This window comes from Pituophis catenifer, unplaced genomic scaffold, assembly GCF_029215685.1.
Source record: "Pituophis catenifer annectens isolate HBS135680 unplaced genomic scaffold, rPitCat1.0.hap2 SCAF_2, whole genome shotgun sequence".
In the NCBI taxonomy this organism is placed as follows: domain Eukaryota; kingdom Metazoa; phylum Chordata; class Lepidosauria; order Squamata; family Colubridae; genus Pituophis; species Pituophis catenifer.
The window spans coordinates 277,100,938-277,117,733 of NW_027256882.1; the positions used below are offsets into that span (position 1 = coordinate 277,100,938).

General features: G+C 43.3%; 1 protein-coding gene across 1 annotated transcript; it reads right to left on the bottom strand.

Moving 5' to 3' along the window:
• Window positions 1-1,304: 1,304 nt before the first annotated feature.
• RXFP3 (relaxin family peptide receptor 3) lies at window positions 1,305-2,654 on the bottom strand. Its single transcript, XM_070935960.1, has one exon. The coding sequence runs from the start codon at window positions 2,652-2,654 to the stop codon at window positions 1,305-1,307; it is 1,350 nt and encodes a 449-aa protein (XP_070792061.1).
• Window positions 2,655-16,796: the final 14,142 nt, after the last annotated feature.

Below are 16,796 nucleotides of genomic sequence, written 5' to 3' on the forward strand. Positions count from 1 at the left end.
TGATGGACAGGCAGTCCAGTAGCAGAGCAATAGCATCCTGAAGTTACAAGGACAATTTCTCCTGTTTTCAATCTTAGATTCAAGAGCGGAACAATTTAGCAGAGCTGCTTTTTCCCTCTTTTGTTCTCTCACTCCTCCATTCCTCCTTCTCTTCTTCTATACTTTGAAGAAACTAAAAAGAGCTTAGTCCTAATACATGAAATCCGAATATAGTTCATCTTAAAATCCTGTGTTCCATCCTATGAAGATGGAATTGTTTTAATGAGGATCAACAATAAATATACCCCCCCCCAATTTATGAATTATCCCCTCTAACTGGGGTGAATGAATTTCCAGACCATTAAACTTAGCCTTTCACTTTTCTTACGAGGAAGGGAAACAGAGTCAGGTAGAGAGGTTTTTCTTAATTCCAATGACCAGGATAATTGGAGATGCAAATATTATTTTATCTGGACTAATCTAAAAAAAGCCAACTTCCTTAAAACACTCAATTTCACACCCCATTACTGTACTCATAAGCCCATAAAAACAGTCTGCTTGCTGGATTGGATCAAAAGCTCATCTAATCTGAATCAATTTAATGTTGATTCAGTTACTCTTCAGTTACTCGAACGGCAAGCCAGATGCCTATGGAAAGCTCATAAGCAGGATATGACAGCAAGGGCTTTCCTCACTATTGTTTCCTCTCACCTTGTTGTATTCAGAAACATTACTTCTGAAGGTACTGTGGACTCATTATGCCTAGCTTTACCCTTCGCAAATAAAATTGTTGAAGGTCATGGCCATCACGGTGTCAATGTCACTATCTAGATACTTATTTTATCCAGCCTGACTCTCCCATCATCCTTTGTCGTCGTCTAGAATCCTGACTTTCTCCCTGCCCACTTCTTCCCTTCCATGTCTAATTCCACATCCCCTCCCCCAAATATAAAGAATTGCAAACAATGTGACCTTTCCTCTTGTTGAAGTTACTTCAGGCTTTGATCATTTGGGTCACTCTTGTCTGCACTTTCCCCACCTTTAAGGTGCAGCAGTTGGCATTACAAGTGAAGCCATCCCATAAATTTCCCCGCACTCCCACATTGCTTCCCTAAGTGCTAGAATGCACCGTCCTCATTTTCATCCATGCTGATAAACACCCAACTAAGAAGAACCAAGAAGCATGGCTCTTCAGACATGGACCTACTCCCCATCCCGATCCCACAACAAGGCAGTTCCAGGAATGCTCCAACACAGGAAACCACATCGACTGATTCAGGGGACAGCAAGTGATTTCTTTCTTCCTCGGTGCCGGTCCCTCAGACTCAACAGTGCATCTCAGTGGAGGTGATGGAAGGAAAGATATTGGAGCAGCTACTGTACATCACCACCCCAGGGGGATAGCAGACGGCATCAGGAACATCTCCTGCTCTAGCAGAAGGAGGAGGAGGAGCAGAACTGCTTGCGGGTTGAATGGTCATTAGGTTCTTCAGTGCCTGCTCTTCCTGCTCTGGCTTGGTGGTAGCAGTGAATGGGCGCATGGTGGTGGTGGAGGGTGAAGCAATCCTCCACAACAGCTTCTTGAGGGCTTTACGGAATTCCCTGCGCATGAGGCAGTAGAAGATGGGGTTGAGGCAGCTGTTGGAATGTGCCAGGCAGACGGTGATGGGGAAGAGGTATGCCTGAGAGAGAAAGTAGGCATGGCTGAAGTGCAGAAGGTTCAGCTTGATGAGGACACCCCAGGTGGTGAGTGCCTGGTTGGGCAGCCAGCAAAGGAAGAAGGACAGTACCACAATGGTCACTGATTTGGTCACCTTGGATCGACGCTTAGTGCTTGGCCCACAGGAACCGGCACCCACATGTCTGTCACTGATGAAGCGCACCAGCAAAAGGTAGCAAAGGGTGATGATGGTCAAAGGCAATAGAAAGCCCAATAGGACCTTCTGGGCATGGTAGAGCCCCAACCAGAATGGAGTATTGTTGCCTTGGCTATCAGGTATCTTGACAAGACAGAGTTCCTCACCGAAGATAGTGGAGGTGGTGGAGAAGATGCCATTGGGCAGAGAAGCTAGAATGGCTAGGATCCATATGAGGGCACACAACCATTTAGCTGAAGAGCAGCCATCCAAGAGCCCTCCTTGCCTCCTGCTTTTCAGGGCAGAGGCCACCGCATGGTAGCGGGCAATGCTCATGGCAGTGAGGAAGAAGACACTGGCGTACATGTTCATGGCTGTCACATAGGAAAGCATCTTGCACATGACTTTGCCAAAGAGCCAGGTGAAATCCAGAGCATTCTCCACTGCCCAGAAAGGCAAAGTCAGGACAAATTGGAAATCGGTCACCGCCAAACAGGTCACGAAGAGATTGATGGAAGACTTTTTCCATTTGCTTTTCATCAGGTAGAGCACCAGCACGTTGCCAACTAGACCGAGGGCGCACACCACAGAGTAGATGATGGAGATGAAGATCCGTAGGAGGATAGAACTGCCTCCCTGTAATCCATCTGCTCTCTCTAGGTTGAGGAAGCTCCTCCAGAACTCCTGCAGGGACTCGTTGGTGCCATTGCTTAACAGCCTCTCTTCTAGCCGGCTGGGGAAAGCGTTGAGTTCTCCGGCTTCTGCTTCCTTTATGCTAGCTGCAAGCGAGCAGTAGCTGTATTCACACAGGGCATCCATCCCATGGCAGAGGGGGAAATGTTTGGGTCTTCTCAGCTCCAGGTAACAAGCTGCTACTGCGAGACACCTCCCCTCTCCCCCAAAAAGTCTCTCTTTCCAGAAGTCCCCAATCAAAGGAAAGACTCCTTTCGGCCGGCCAGCTGGCAAGTCCACCTTGGCTGCGAGATCTTTGGCAGGGACTTGGGGAAGAAAAGGTACGGAGCGGGTGGCAGCGCGAAGAAGATCACAGCTGATCTTCTCGGGAGCGAGAGAGAGAACACAGCGCAAGCAGCCGGACGCCCAGACCCGATCCAAAAGCGGGGAACCAGACACAGACTTCGGGGGAGCTCCAAGGGAAAGTCACTCACTGTTGGGGTAGATGTAGCAGCGGAGCCTTCCAGACATCGCTGCCGGCTACTCAGCTCGTGCATGCAGCTAACTCTAAGCCAGGTTGAAGTTGAGCGCGGCTCTTCTTCCAGCCATCTCCCAAACAGCGGCGTTTCTTGACCCTTCTGTCCAACCTGCAACTCCGGCTCAAGACAAATCTTGCCTCCCGCTCCGGTGCAGACGGTTCTACTGCGTATCTGACTCCGCGGGCTGCTTTTTTTTTAATTTAAAGGTGCGCGCGCAACAACGCGCTCTTGGTGCTCTCCAAGGTGCTGCAACGCCCGCGGCCCCCCTCCCCGCTTCTCCTCTTACAACCAAATTTACCCGTCACCGAGATAGATATCTGCTTTAATCTAAACTTCCAAAGGTTTCTTAACTGTACCGTATCTTAACTGGGTAAAACTCTTTTGAACTGTTTCGTATTGTTTTTGCAGTTCTCTTCCCTTCATCCCGCGACTGCTATCCCCATTTCATAGGTACGTGAAATGTGCTTTTTTAAAATTTATTTATAAATTCATCACGAAGTACACCCCCAAGTTGTTTTTTCAAGAAAGGTCACAAATATGCTTTAACTTGGTGGGCTGTGGTAGTGATGAGATTTTTTTTTTTATGGACAGTGGGAGTGATGGTGAGGGGAATTTTTTTTTTTTAATGTGCCAAGTGGAAATACAAGAATTTAGACAAACAAGCCATTTTTGATTTCAGTTATTATAATGTTTTACTTATTTGTGGAACTTGGATTTCCGCTATTATATTCACTTTTAAAAGGAAAGTGGAAAAATACATTCAAAAACCACTGGTGAATAAAATATTTATTAGAACCAACCAAAATGCAAAAAAAAAAAAAATATGTGCAAACTTCAAATGTTTTAGAAAATCAAAGAATGAGGAAAATGCAACTACATATTCCACATCTACCCATTTGGGTAACCAACATAATTCAGAGCAAGTTACTCTGTTCAATGCCTTGCAATGTAATCTTACTGTATATAAATTAGTTCAAAAGGAAGCCCCACTGAATTCAGTAGGATACACTTCAGAAGTCAGTGCAATCATAACGAGTATTTTAAGAAGCTAAATGGGACTTATTCTGGCTATGGGCCTGTGGACAGAATGCAATCAGCATGTAAATATATATGCAATCTGATGCAAAAAGTTTAAACTGGATTTGAAAGTGGGCTCAAGAGCACATATAAAGTAATTTTTTTCATTGTCTTGCTCCAGAATGACTATGGTCAACTGTCCGGATTCTTTGCTATGCAAAGGGCTTCAGAGACTTGATAAAACTGTCTGGTATACTTTAAAAATGATTAAAATCTGTCTTTCACAATGCATTTAATTAAAATCTTTATTGTCATCGCACAACATATGTACAATGAGATTGGTGGAACCCCCAACACAATGCAACTTACAGTGAAGACAGAAAATTCCTAACCCAATAAATCATATTAACAATCACCCAGTCCTATTGCACCAGCGTGAACATGTTACACATTGCGCTGGCCCTGCAAGTCCATCGGACTATGTAGGTACGATGTTATTTCTCATTCAGGAGTCTGACAGCCCATGGGTAAAAACTGTTCTTCAGCCTGTTCGTGTGGCTGGCTATGCTTCTATATCTCCTTCCGGATGGTTGGAGGATAAAGAAGTGATGACCAGGGTGAGAGTCATCCCTGAGGATTTTCCTCATTCTTCTAAGGCAGCGAACCCTAGTGATCTCATCTAGTGGTATCAGGGGACAGGACATGATGTTTTGTGCTGTTCTCCTCACCCTCTGTAATGTTTTTCTATCCGAGGCTGTCAAACCGGCATGCCATACCGTGATGCAATAAGTGAGGACGCTTTCTATTGTGGACTGGTAAAAGGAGGTCATCAGTTTTTGTTTCACCCTGTTTTCACGCAAGACCCTAAGTATTTGGGTTCATGCAACAGATTCAGTCCAAACTAACCAAACCACATTCTGGCTTTGCATAGTAATGTAAACTCAACCCAATTCTCAGAATCAATCCCTTTCTCATTCTTAAAATGGCCAGCCAACGCAAAATGAATGATCCTAATCAATCATTATGTAATTTGTTTAGTTTTGGCTTAACCTGTTGCGCACTGTAATATGTAAATGGAGTTATATGGCTTAGATTTATGTGAAAACTAGGACACTATGGCAAAGCCAGCTATGTAACTGCAATTGGAGATCACTTCTGCCACAACTTTGTATTCTAAATCCGGGGCCTCCAACCTTGGTAACTTAAGACTTGTCCACAAGTCTTAAAGTTGCCAAGGTTGGAGGCCCCTGCTCTAAATTATTCCACACTAAGCACTAAGGGTAGTGCTTGGGTAGCACTAAGAAATGTGCTACCCCACTTGGGTAGCACTAAGAAATGTGCTAACAATTAGCATTGTTGTGTTCCACACTGCTGGAGTGCAATGAAAAATTTATTATGAAAGCTGCTCTAAGAAGGTTTAAAGTATGTAGAGTTAGAAGGTTGACAGATATGTACTAGTTCCCAGATGCAAGTCAGTACTAATAGCTAAAGCTCTACATATCCTGTAGGGCCATGTCTGAAGGGCCATCTATCAGCTTCCCTATTCTGGTAGAATCTAAGGCAGAGATTGACATAAGAATTAAATCAAATGGCATTAAAGAGGAGAAATTTCCTATGGTAGCCTGTACGTCTATAATGCTTTCCTAATTATGATTATGCCTGGGACCATCATTGTTTTAATAATGATCCACCCAACCCATGTCTTTTTGCAAATTTTCTTAAACTTGTATAAATAGTGTATCTTAATCAAAATAAATTTCAAATATTTGTTGTAGTAATACAATTTAATTAAAGCCCACCCCTCAATCTCTCTCTCCTCCCCTCTCTCTTTATCTATGTAATTTTGATATGATTATCCTTTGATTTGGTTGCTTAGTTTTATTGAGATTACTGTTTTTAGTTTTAGTATTTGTTGGATAAGGGACGCGGTGGCTCAGTGGCTAAGACGCTGAGCTTGTCGATCGAAAGGTTGGCAGTTCAGCGGTTCAAATCCCTAGTGCCGCATAACGGGGTGAGCTCCCGTTACTTGTCCCAGCTTCTGGCAACCTAGCAGTTCGAAAGCAGTTCAAAAAAAAAATGCAAGTAGAAAAACAGGGACCACCTTTGGTGGGAAGGTAACAGCGTTCTGTGCGCCTTTGGCATTTAGTCATGCCAGTCACATGACCACGGAGTTGTCTTTGGACAGTGCTGGCTCTTCAGCTTTGAAATGGAGATGAGCACCGGCCCCTAGAGTGGGGAACGACTAGCACATATGTGCGAGGGGAACCTTTACCTTTACCTTTATTTGTTGGATATTGAATTTTTTAATTGAAGCTAAATCAGTGGTTTAAACTATCTTGGGCAACTATAATTGGAAAATAAGTTAGAAATATTTTTATAGGTTAATGCTAAGGCCATCGTAGAGTATATTTTAGAACATTCTCCAAAGCCCAGCAACCTCCAGTGAAACTAGGAAGAATAGAAGAGAGAAAATAGATATTCTTTGCATTTCTGGATTTATTTTCTCCATTTCTTTTTCTGATTACCAGGATTAAAAATAATTGAACAGATCATTAATGATGGTTGGAATAATTATTCCTTTGGCAGAGATTACTTAAAGGATCCAGGAGGTGTTGGAATTGAAATGTCTTGGATCCAGTACTATCCTGCCTCAATTTCACTCACTGTTGGTACAAAAATTGGGGACTGAGTGGCTCTTTAAGGGTTAGAAGTGATGAATATAAATAAGTTCTATGGCCCTTGGGAGGTTATTCAAAATGCCATACGATTATACCCTAATTAACAACAGTTGAATAAATTAAGCCAATTTCTTGAATTGATTCTCTATGTATACTCAGAATGAATATGAATGGAATAAATATTGACTGGTTCAGCAAAGGTAAAATTTCTCTTGAGTTAGGATCAAATACTGGACACTTCACAAACACACTTATGTTGGCAATACAGAAATGGGTTTGCCATTGCCTTCTATGATGCTTGTTTGTCTTCTTAGTCCAACTTGATCTGGGATGTTATGATTTTCCACTCAAATTCTAACCAGATCCTATCCTAGTTGGGTTTTCTGGGATCAAGCAAAATCAGATAAGGGTCTTCTAAAATTCGTCAACTATTGAAGGATTTCTAAAAATTCTCAGGTTCTCTCTCTCTCTCAGGTTCTCTCTCTCTCTCTCTCTCTCTCTCTCTCTCTCTCTCTCTCTCTCTCTCTCTCTCTCTCTCTCTCTCTCTCCCAAATTTTCAGAATATGATTTCTTTTTAATACTGTTGCTGGAGAACAAGTGCTGATTACAGGCCATCTAAAACAGGGGTCATCAACCTTTTGGACCTCAGGGACCACTAAATTCATAATTTTAAATCCTGTGGACCACTAATATGATCTGCCTAATGACTGGCTGGGTGGGCGTGGCTAGGTGGTCATGTGATTGGGTGGGTGTGGCCAACTTGATGTCACTCACGTCGAGGGGTGCTTCGCCAGCCTCTACTCACCCCTCCCCTCCCAGCCACTCCTCACTTGCCCGCCTAGGCTCCTTAGGGCCCCAACAGGAAGCAGTTGTAGGAGCTAAGCAGCCACCATGAGAAAGAGTTGACAAAACAGCTGGCTCAGTTCAAATTGCATCTGACTGAGAAGAAGGCTCAGCAGAAGCACCTCACTGAGGACTATGAGCATAGGCTTTCCAAGCAGAGGGAAGACCTGTGGGAGTGCAAGGCCAGGTACTGACACCTGGAGGCTCAGAGGGCTGAGATGGTCAGCCAGTTCCAGGCCATGATGCAGTCCCACTGGAACAAGGTCCTCTGGCTCTTCGCCACCAGCGGCACTTCCCTCCAGCCTTCATCCAAAGCCCCGCACCAGGAGGCTGAAGCAGACCCCAAGTAGGAATTTCTGTCCCACTCCGACCCTCACAAAAAGACCTCAAAGGGGGAGACTCTCTGCAGCAACACAAACGTTCATTGCACGTATCTGACCCAGGGGCGTAGTTTGAGGACCCCTGATTTAGGGCAATATAAAAAAATGCAAATAATTTTTCTACAGACCACCAAAATTTTCTTACAGACCACCGGTGGTCCACGGACCACCAGTTGGTGGCTGCTGATCTACAGAACAGAATGTGGGATAGTCAGAGCTCTTAGAAACATAGAAAACTGACAGCAGAAAAAGACCCAGCAGTCCATTTGAGTTTTTGTTGGTTGGTTGGTTTTTGTTTTCTTTGTAATTTATTTATTTATTACTTATTTTATTTTTTATTTATCTTTACATTTTTATCAGATGATAGACATGTGTTTATCCCTTGTTTGAGGAGTCTGTTTATAAACATATTACTAAAATTCTAAAATAATTTATAACAGTAGCGTAATACTTTTCAGTATTCAGAACTTATGGATCTCTTAGAGAACATCCAGGGAGTTAAAGGGATGAATGCTAAAATTATTGAGCGGAAAATCTTTTCGTGAGGTAGATTTTGGAATTCAATCTGTATTTGGAAATTCTGGGTGTTGTTCTAGCACTGGCCCCTAGAGGTCACAGGAGTTACAGAGGAACTGAGGAAAGTAATAATATATAAATTAATAAGAATAAATATCCTTCTCGCAACCTGCTGTTGCGTTCGTTATAACATTATTACAGATTACCACAGTTCTGGCAAGGGCAAATAATGAAATGTTGTATTGTAGTAGCTATTCATTGTTGCAGGCTTGAAAGTATGAAGAAAGCTTTGCTTAATATTACTTAAACTTTCAAAAATCCTTGTCGGGGGCTCTTTCCAGAAAATTTGCTATACTCAGTTACAGCCTGGAAGCAAGACAACATCATTCAAGGCAAAGTTTAAGGGCTTTTTTCCTGATCTAAAAGGCAAGATTTTTGTCACTTGACAAATGATCGGAGGACCTCGCATGGACTATGAATGCTAACATGCTTGTGAAGAAGGCACAGAAGAGGCTGTACTTCCTGAGAATGCTCAGGAAGATAAATCTATCTCAGCATCTACTTCTGTCCTACTATCACAGCACCACTGAGAGTGTCCTGACATACGCCATTCTTGCATGGTATGGGAGCAGCTCTGTAGCGGACAAAAAAGCTCTACAGACAATCATTAAAACTGCTCAGAATATCATCGGGCTCCAGCTACCAGCCCTGGATGACATCTTCGAATCTCGCTGTTTGAGAAAGTTGCATAACATTCTCAGAGACTCTTCCCATCCTGCTTACAATCTTTTTGGACTGTTGCCTTCTGGCAGAAGATACAGAACGATTAAAACTCGGACCACACGTTTTCTGAATAGTTTTTATCCCAGAGCTATAATTGCACTCCAGGGGTGGGTTCTACTTACCTTTACTACCGGTTCGCAGCGAGGCCACTCACATGCTCACTTCGCTTGCACGTATGTGCTCTTCTGCGCATGCGCAGAAGCGGTTTGATGACGTCGGGGTCAGTGGGCGGAGCCTCCCGCCGGTTTTACTATCGGTTCTATAGAACTGGTGCAAACCGGGGGCAACCCACCACTGTTGCACTCAACAATGAACTAAAGGGCCACCATCAGTGAGCTGTTGGTCTGTTGTGTGGATGTTTGGGTGGTTCAGGGGCAGGGAATTTGTGGTGGTGGTGGTGGGGTGTTTGAAGATTGTTATGTGTATTGAGCCTGGTCTTTAGGTGTTATGTGAATTTCGTTGTATGGGTATACTGTGTATATACGTACAATGACAATAAAGTTATAATAATCATCCAGTGACGTTAAAACCTGAAGAATCTGAGTGGGTAAAAAGAGGATACACTTCTTTAGAGGGTACAAGAAATTTAACAACCACAGGAGACATAGAGAGGCCCAAACATGGACTATATGAGCCTTGAGCCTACACCAAGAGCCTTGGTGGCGCAGCAGACTAAAGTGCTGTTAAGTAACACCAGCTGCCTGCAATTACTGCAAGTTCAAATCTCACCAGGCTCAAGGTTGACTCAGCCTTCCATCCTTTCTAGGTAGGTGAGGACCTAGAGGACCCAAAATGAGGACCCAGATTGTGGGGGCAATAAGCTGACTTTGTATAAAAAAGAACACTGCTGGGGGGGGGGCGAAAGCCCTACTAAGCAGTTATATACAAAAGTATGAAGGCTATTGCTTAACGCATTGTAAGCCGCCCTGAGTCTCCGGAAAAGGGCGGCATATAAATCGAACCAATAAATAAATAAATAAATAAATAAAATATATTCAGACTATCTATCCATCGTTTGTCAGATCTTCTTAACAATCCTGGAGATAATTGTAACGTACTTTCTCCAAGCTTAGCAAAGCTTGTCTATCAAAAGAAGTCTTGTAGAAAGTTGAGACCCCCACCCCCGAAGAATGAAATATTTTAAGAAATATTAAAAAGGCAGAATATTATATTTCCCTGGATGATAAAAGAAGAATAATATTTTAAAGACAGATATTCAGAGCCTCAGTTCCCTGCTCTCCCCCACCCCCACCCCACACCCCGCCAGCAGATACTGAGTTTAGGGCAGCTTTAGAAATGCAGATTTGGTAATCCATTACTGCCTGCAGCAAGGTCTAGCTCTGAACAAAGGTAGAACTAGCCTTCAGCCACAATAGGAATTGCCCAACAAACCCCTTCATTGCATCACCCAGAAAGCTTCAACCAAGCTTGACTAAGACAACCCACAAAGTTAGCTATGACCCCCTACAACAGCCAATAGAATAGATGTTCTTGCACAGGAACAGGAAGTTCAAGTGAAAAGCCCAAGAGAGGGTATAAATAACCCCCTCTCTCAACTCCATGTGATCAGCTGCACCAGGACCATGTGCTTGATGGTTCTGCTTCATTAAACCATCTTTCCAATCACCCTCCATGTTTCCAGTGTCTTTCTCCCTGCTTGGAACTGAACCAGATGGATATTTTTTCCAGCAGTCTGATAAAAGTTTTGGAATTTGCTGACTAGAGGCAAAAATGGGATAAGAAGGCAAAATGTGACCATAGATGACTTATGCACTGACTTTCTCTAAAACGTCTCTTCCCCGGTTTCTGCATGACGTTAAGATCAAAATCAGACCTAACATTGGTTGTATTTGCATAATAGAAATGATATTATGTTAAAAACTTATGAAGAACAGTTGCAGGAATTGGGTATGTCTAGTTTAATGAAAAGAAGGACTAGAGGAGACATGATAGCAGTGTTCCAATATCTCAGGAGCTGCCACAGAGAAGAGGGGAGTCAATCTATTCTCCAAAGCACCTGAAGGCAGAAGAAGCAGCAATGGGTGGAAGCTAATCAAGGAGAGAAGCAACCTAGAACTAGTCGGCTGTTTCGTAACATCCTGTGTGGCCAAGATCCTAGCTGTGTGCCCATTATTCTTTTGCACTAATCTGCAAACATCAACTCCATCAACTAATCAAGATGTAATAACACAGCCAACCAACTCACTTACAACAACAAAGCCAGCACTCCACACCTCCCCACCAGTATTTATAGAGAGACAGCATCTCCGATCACGCTTTGCTCGCACATGCACGAAGCCGAAGACATCAGCCTGAAGATGACGAGTGGCACCTCGTCGAAACGTCGCCAAGATACTCTCAATCTTACACGGGAAAAGACCTGAATACACCAAGGCTCAAAATCCTCTAAAATCCTAACAAAACACTTTGTAAGGTCTTTTAAAACTTTGGCTAAAATCCTAACCAACACTTTAAAGGTTTTTTTTTTTTTGGCAACGTTTCGACAAGCTCTCTAACTTGTCATCATCGGGCCCCTACTTTCAGTTTAGAAGCTGTGGGTATGCTGCGAGGTCGGAGTTGTCGCTTTTCTCTGTTCGCTGCTGCTGACGTATGCTGGTTAGCCTGCAACTCTGTGTCCTGATTGGAGGGCAGCTGTTTTTTTCTTCTGCTTCATTATCATAGCTGCAGCCTGACTGTGTGCTAAAGGCCCAGCTTTCTCTGGTTCTCTATTACTGTCAACTGCAAAGAGGGAAGAATTCTGGTAGGCATCACAACACCACTGGTTGCCTGTTGAGCTCTCAGCCTATTTAATGACTTTTAATGACACAGGAAAACACCCGAGATTTTAACTTTTTACATACACACACTGGCAAAAACTTGAGAAGACATATATATATATATATATATATATATATATATATATATATATATATATATGTAAAATTATTATATAATATAGATTATATATAACCTATAATACTATAATATACTGTATATATAATATTATATATGAAGAACATCTAAATAGGTTACTGTATATGTAATACCACATAAGGTAAGAGCCAGTTGTCATATATATATTTATACAGTTATATATATATTATAGTTATAATACTATATAACTATATATATATATATAGTTCGGAGAACCGATAGTAAAAATTCTGACTGGCCCCGCCCCCATCTCTTCTCTGCCTCCTGAGTCTCAGCTGATCGGGAGGAAATGGGGATTTTGCAGTAACCTTCCCCTGGATTGGGGAGGGAATGGAGATTTTACAGTATCCTTCCCCTGCCACGCCCACCAATCCATACCCACCAAGCCATGCCATGCCACGCCCACCAAGCCACACCCACAGAACCAGTAGTAAAAATTTTTGAAACCCACCACTGACACACACACACACACACACACACACAATATTTGGAGGTTGTCTAGACATTACTCAAGTAGCAGCCATGTATACTATTATTTATTGCAAATCCTGAATATAGCAGTACAGACATTTACTAAATATAAACTCCTTTTCATCCATTCTTCTTTCTTCCAAGCAGCTCCGGGCAATACAGATAAATTCACCTCTAGCTAACCTCTCAACTGTTTCATGGCTTGCTGTAAATTATTCGGCCCTAGGAAAGAGGTCAGGGCAAGTCACTTCTGAAATCTTGCCAAGAAAATTGTAGGGACTAGTTGAGGCAGTTGCCTGGAACCAACACTAATTGGACCTAAGGGAACCCTGGTTGATAGTGCCTTGCTTACAAACAGAATCGTGGCCTGGGTTTTTCTATTGAATGGAACATATTTAAGGTAAAGGTTCCCCTCGCACATACGTGCTAATCATTCCCGACTCTAGGGGGCGTTGCTCATCTCCATTTCAAAGCCAAAGAGCCAGCACAAAGACGTCTCTGTGGTCATGTGACCGGCATGACTAAATGCCAAAGGCGCATGGAATACGCCTTCCCCCCAAAAGTGGTCCCTATTTTTCTACTTGCATTTTTTACGTGCTTTCGAACTACTAGGTTGGCAGAAGCTGGGACAAGTAACGGGAGCTCACCCTGTTACACGGCACTAGGCATTCGAGCAACTGAGCCACCACGTGTTATATATTTAACACTTTACTAAAGCTGGTCCTCTTTCTCCAACTTCGTTTTCTTTTTCTTGTTTTTCTTTGGAAAAACAGATTGGCTGTGAGAAACTGTTGGCTCGCAAAGCATATAGTCTTTGAGAGTAGAGGTAGTCTTCAGGTTATGGCCATAATGGAGCCCAGAAGTTCCACAATAAGTCATTATGGTCATCAATTGTAGCTTCAAATGGTCACTAAATTGACTGGTCATTAAGCAAGGACTATCTGGATGCAGTTGTTCTATGACGACAGCAACTGAAGTATCATCTTGCTCCGTCTCGCACAATCACAGGTGCCAAATGTATCTACTCACATTCTTCTCATTTTGTTAATTATGAGGAAACTATTTTGGGTGCATGCAATTAGAAAAGTTCCAAAGTGTTTTGAGATGCTTCATGTAGCATGATTTTCTAGATGACTAATTTGTTTGGAAATTAAAATGAAATGGATGCATGTGCAACTGATTTTTGAGTACTATTCCTGCAGGGATCTCACTTTGTTATTGATGCATTTTTTTTAAGGTGATGGAGAAGCACTATTTAGAATACTAGAAGTCCTTGATTTATGGCTGAACAATGGCCTTGCTTGATGACTTCAGTGTTCACTTAACAACTGTGGTGTTTGCTTAATGACTTGCTTTATGATTACCGTTTGCTTTATGACCGCCATGTTTCTTTAAGGACTGCTGCAAAAAGATAATAAAAATGGGTCTGGTTGCATGGTGACCTGCTTTACAAACATTATGACTTATGACCATAATTGCCAGGTTTATCAGATATGCTGCCATCTAGAGATCACCTAGAACCGTGATGGCACGCGGAGCCATATCTATGGGCACACGAGCGTTGTCTTAGCTGAGCTCCAGTGTGCATCCGTGCGCCGATCAGCTGATTTTCGGGCCTTCCAGTCCCACCAGAAGTCAGGAAACGGGCCGTTTCCGGCCTCTGGAGAGGTGGGAAAGGCCGTTTTTGCCCTCCCACTTCCCACCCAAGAAAGCCTCTGGGGCCTGGGGAGGGCAAAAAAACAGGCCTACTGGGCCCACCGCTAACCCTTTTGGTGTTGCGTGCCAAAAGCAGGGGGAGGTCATGAGTGCATGCGCGGGGGCATGGGGGGGCATTGAATTATGGGTGTGAGCACACGCACGCTCCCCCCACGCGCACCCCCCCCGCTTTTGGCACGCAACGGCAAAAAGGTTAGCCATCACTGACCTAGAGGTTTGCACATTATACCCTGCCAAGATCAAGTGAGGTACTAATAGCACTCTATAAAGCCTTAATAAGACCATAACTCTAGAATATTGCACCCAGTTTTGGTCACCACACTATAAAAAAGATGTTGAGACTCTAGAAAAAGTGCAGAGAAGAGCAACCAGGATGATTAAGGGGACTGGAGACTAAAATATATGAAGAACGGTTACAGGAACTGGGCATGGCTAGTCTAGTGAAGACAAGGACCAGGGGAGACATGATAGCAGTGTTCCAATATTTGAGGGGCTGCAACAGAGAGGAGTGGGTCAAGCTATTTTCCAAAGCACCCGACAAGGAATAATGGATGGAAACTGAACAAGGAGAGATTCAACCTAAAAATAAGGAGAAATTTTCTGACAGCGAGAGCAATCAACCAATGGAACAGCTTGCCTGCAGAAGTTGTGGGAGCTTCATCACTGGAAACTTTCAAGAAGAGGCTGGACTGCCGTTTGTCAGAAATGGTGAAGGGTCTCCTGCTTGGGCATGGGGTTGGACTAGAAGACCTCCAAGGTCCCTTCCCACTCTGTTAATCTGTGTCTGTGTTTAATTTGACTACTATAAATGTGCTCAAGTTTGGGTTTACAGCAGTGGTGAAATCCACTATTTTTTTTTTTACTACCAGTTCTGTGGGTGTGGCCTTGGTGGGTGTGGTGTGGCTTGGTGGGCGTGGCAGGGAAGGATACTGCAAAATCTCCATTCCCACCCCACTCCAGGGGAAGGATATTGCAAAATCCCCATTCCCTCCCCACTCCTGGGGGAAGGATATTGCAAAATCTCCATTCCCACCCCACTCTGGGGCTAGCCAGAGGTGGTATTTGCCAGTTCTCCAAACTACTCAAAATTTCTGCAACCACTACTGGTTCTCCAGAACCTGTCAGAACCTGCTGGATTTCACCCCTAGTTTACAGCAGTTGAATCCTATCTGTTTCTTTGGGTTGACTACATTGATGAGAATCCTAATGAAAGAATGGTTGTTTATTGCAAAGTTCACTGTTTGGTCATTGTTGCTGTTAGTTGCGAAGTCATGTCCAACCCATTGTGACCCCATGGACAACGTTCCTCCAGGCCTTCTTGTCCTCTACCATCCTCTGGAGTCCATTTAAGTTCATGCCTACTGCTTCAGTGACTCCATCCAGCCACCTCGTTCTCTGTCGTCCCCTTCTTCTTTTGCACTCCATCTTTCCCAGCATTAGGCTCTTCTCCATTGAGTCCTTCCTTCTCATTAGGTGGCCAAAGTATTTGAGTTTCATTTTCAGGATCTGGCTTTCTAAAAAGCAGTCAGGGTTGATTCCTCTAGGACTGACCGGTTTGATTGCCTTGCAGTCCAAGGGACTCGCAGGACCTGTCCATCTTGGGTGGCCCTGCATGGCATAGCTCATAGCTTCATTGTGTTATGCAAGCCCCTTCCACCACAACAAGGCAGTAATCCATGAAGGGGTGTTTGGTCATTAGAGGTCATTATTAGTTCTCTTGTCTCACAGCTAGTAAAATATCTATATCCTATTTCTGTCCCAATACTTGTAAAATGCAAAGAACTAGAAAAGAAATTTAATGTCAAGTTTCGTGGTCGTCTCGAATAAAATGCATTTCAAACAGAATCTTTGCAGAAAAAACTCCTTTTTATTGAGCACGACATCCTAACATGACTCCATACGAAGCCAACACTGATGTCCAGCCCCAAAACCCTCCTTTTCCATTCCCCACTCCCCTGCACTCATTGGCCATCTTCCAAGTCGTTCTACCCCTAATCTACTCCAACTCAAAGGAATTCCCCCCTCCCATCTCATCTCCTCGGAAACATTATCTCCAGGGAAAATAAGTAGGTGAAAAGTCAGCCATCCCTTTCCAGACACCTTCGCTTCTCCTTCTTATGTCAGCACTAGAGTAAATGCAGGTTGAAGTGCTGACATTTAAATTCTTATAAAAGAAAAATTCACCATATGTGCCTTACTCTCCAATGGTGTCCTTGCTGGAATCCCTTTTCAATTGTCGCTTCACAATTACAAAAAAAAAAAATATAGTAACCCTGATCGCATCAAGTCTGTACAGAATAATAACATTTATAAAAGTCTCACTCCCATTGGTTAGGTGCAACATCATACCCAAGTGCCCTTACAAGACTGCCATTTCACTATAAATGCATGAATAGAATAGAATAATAGAGT

Bases quoted from the DNA above. Each gene is read 5' to 3' on its own strand.
- RXFP3 (XM_070935960.1), bottom strand. From the start codon at position 2,654: ATGGATGCCCTGTGTGAATACAGCTACTGCTCGCTTGCAGCTAGCATA.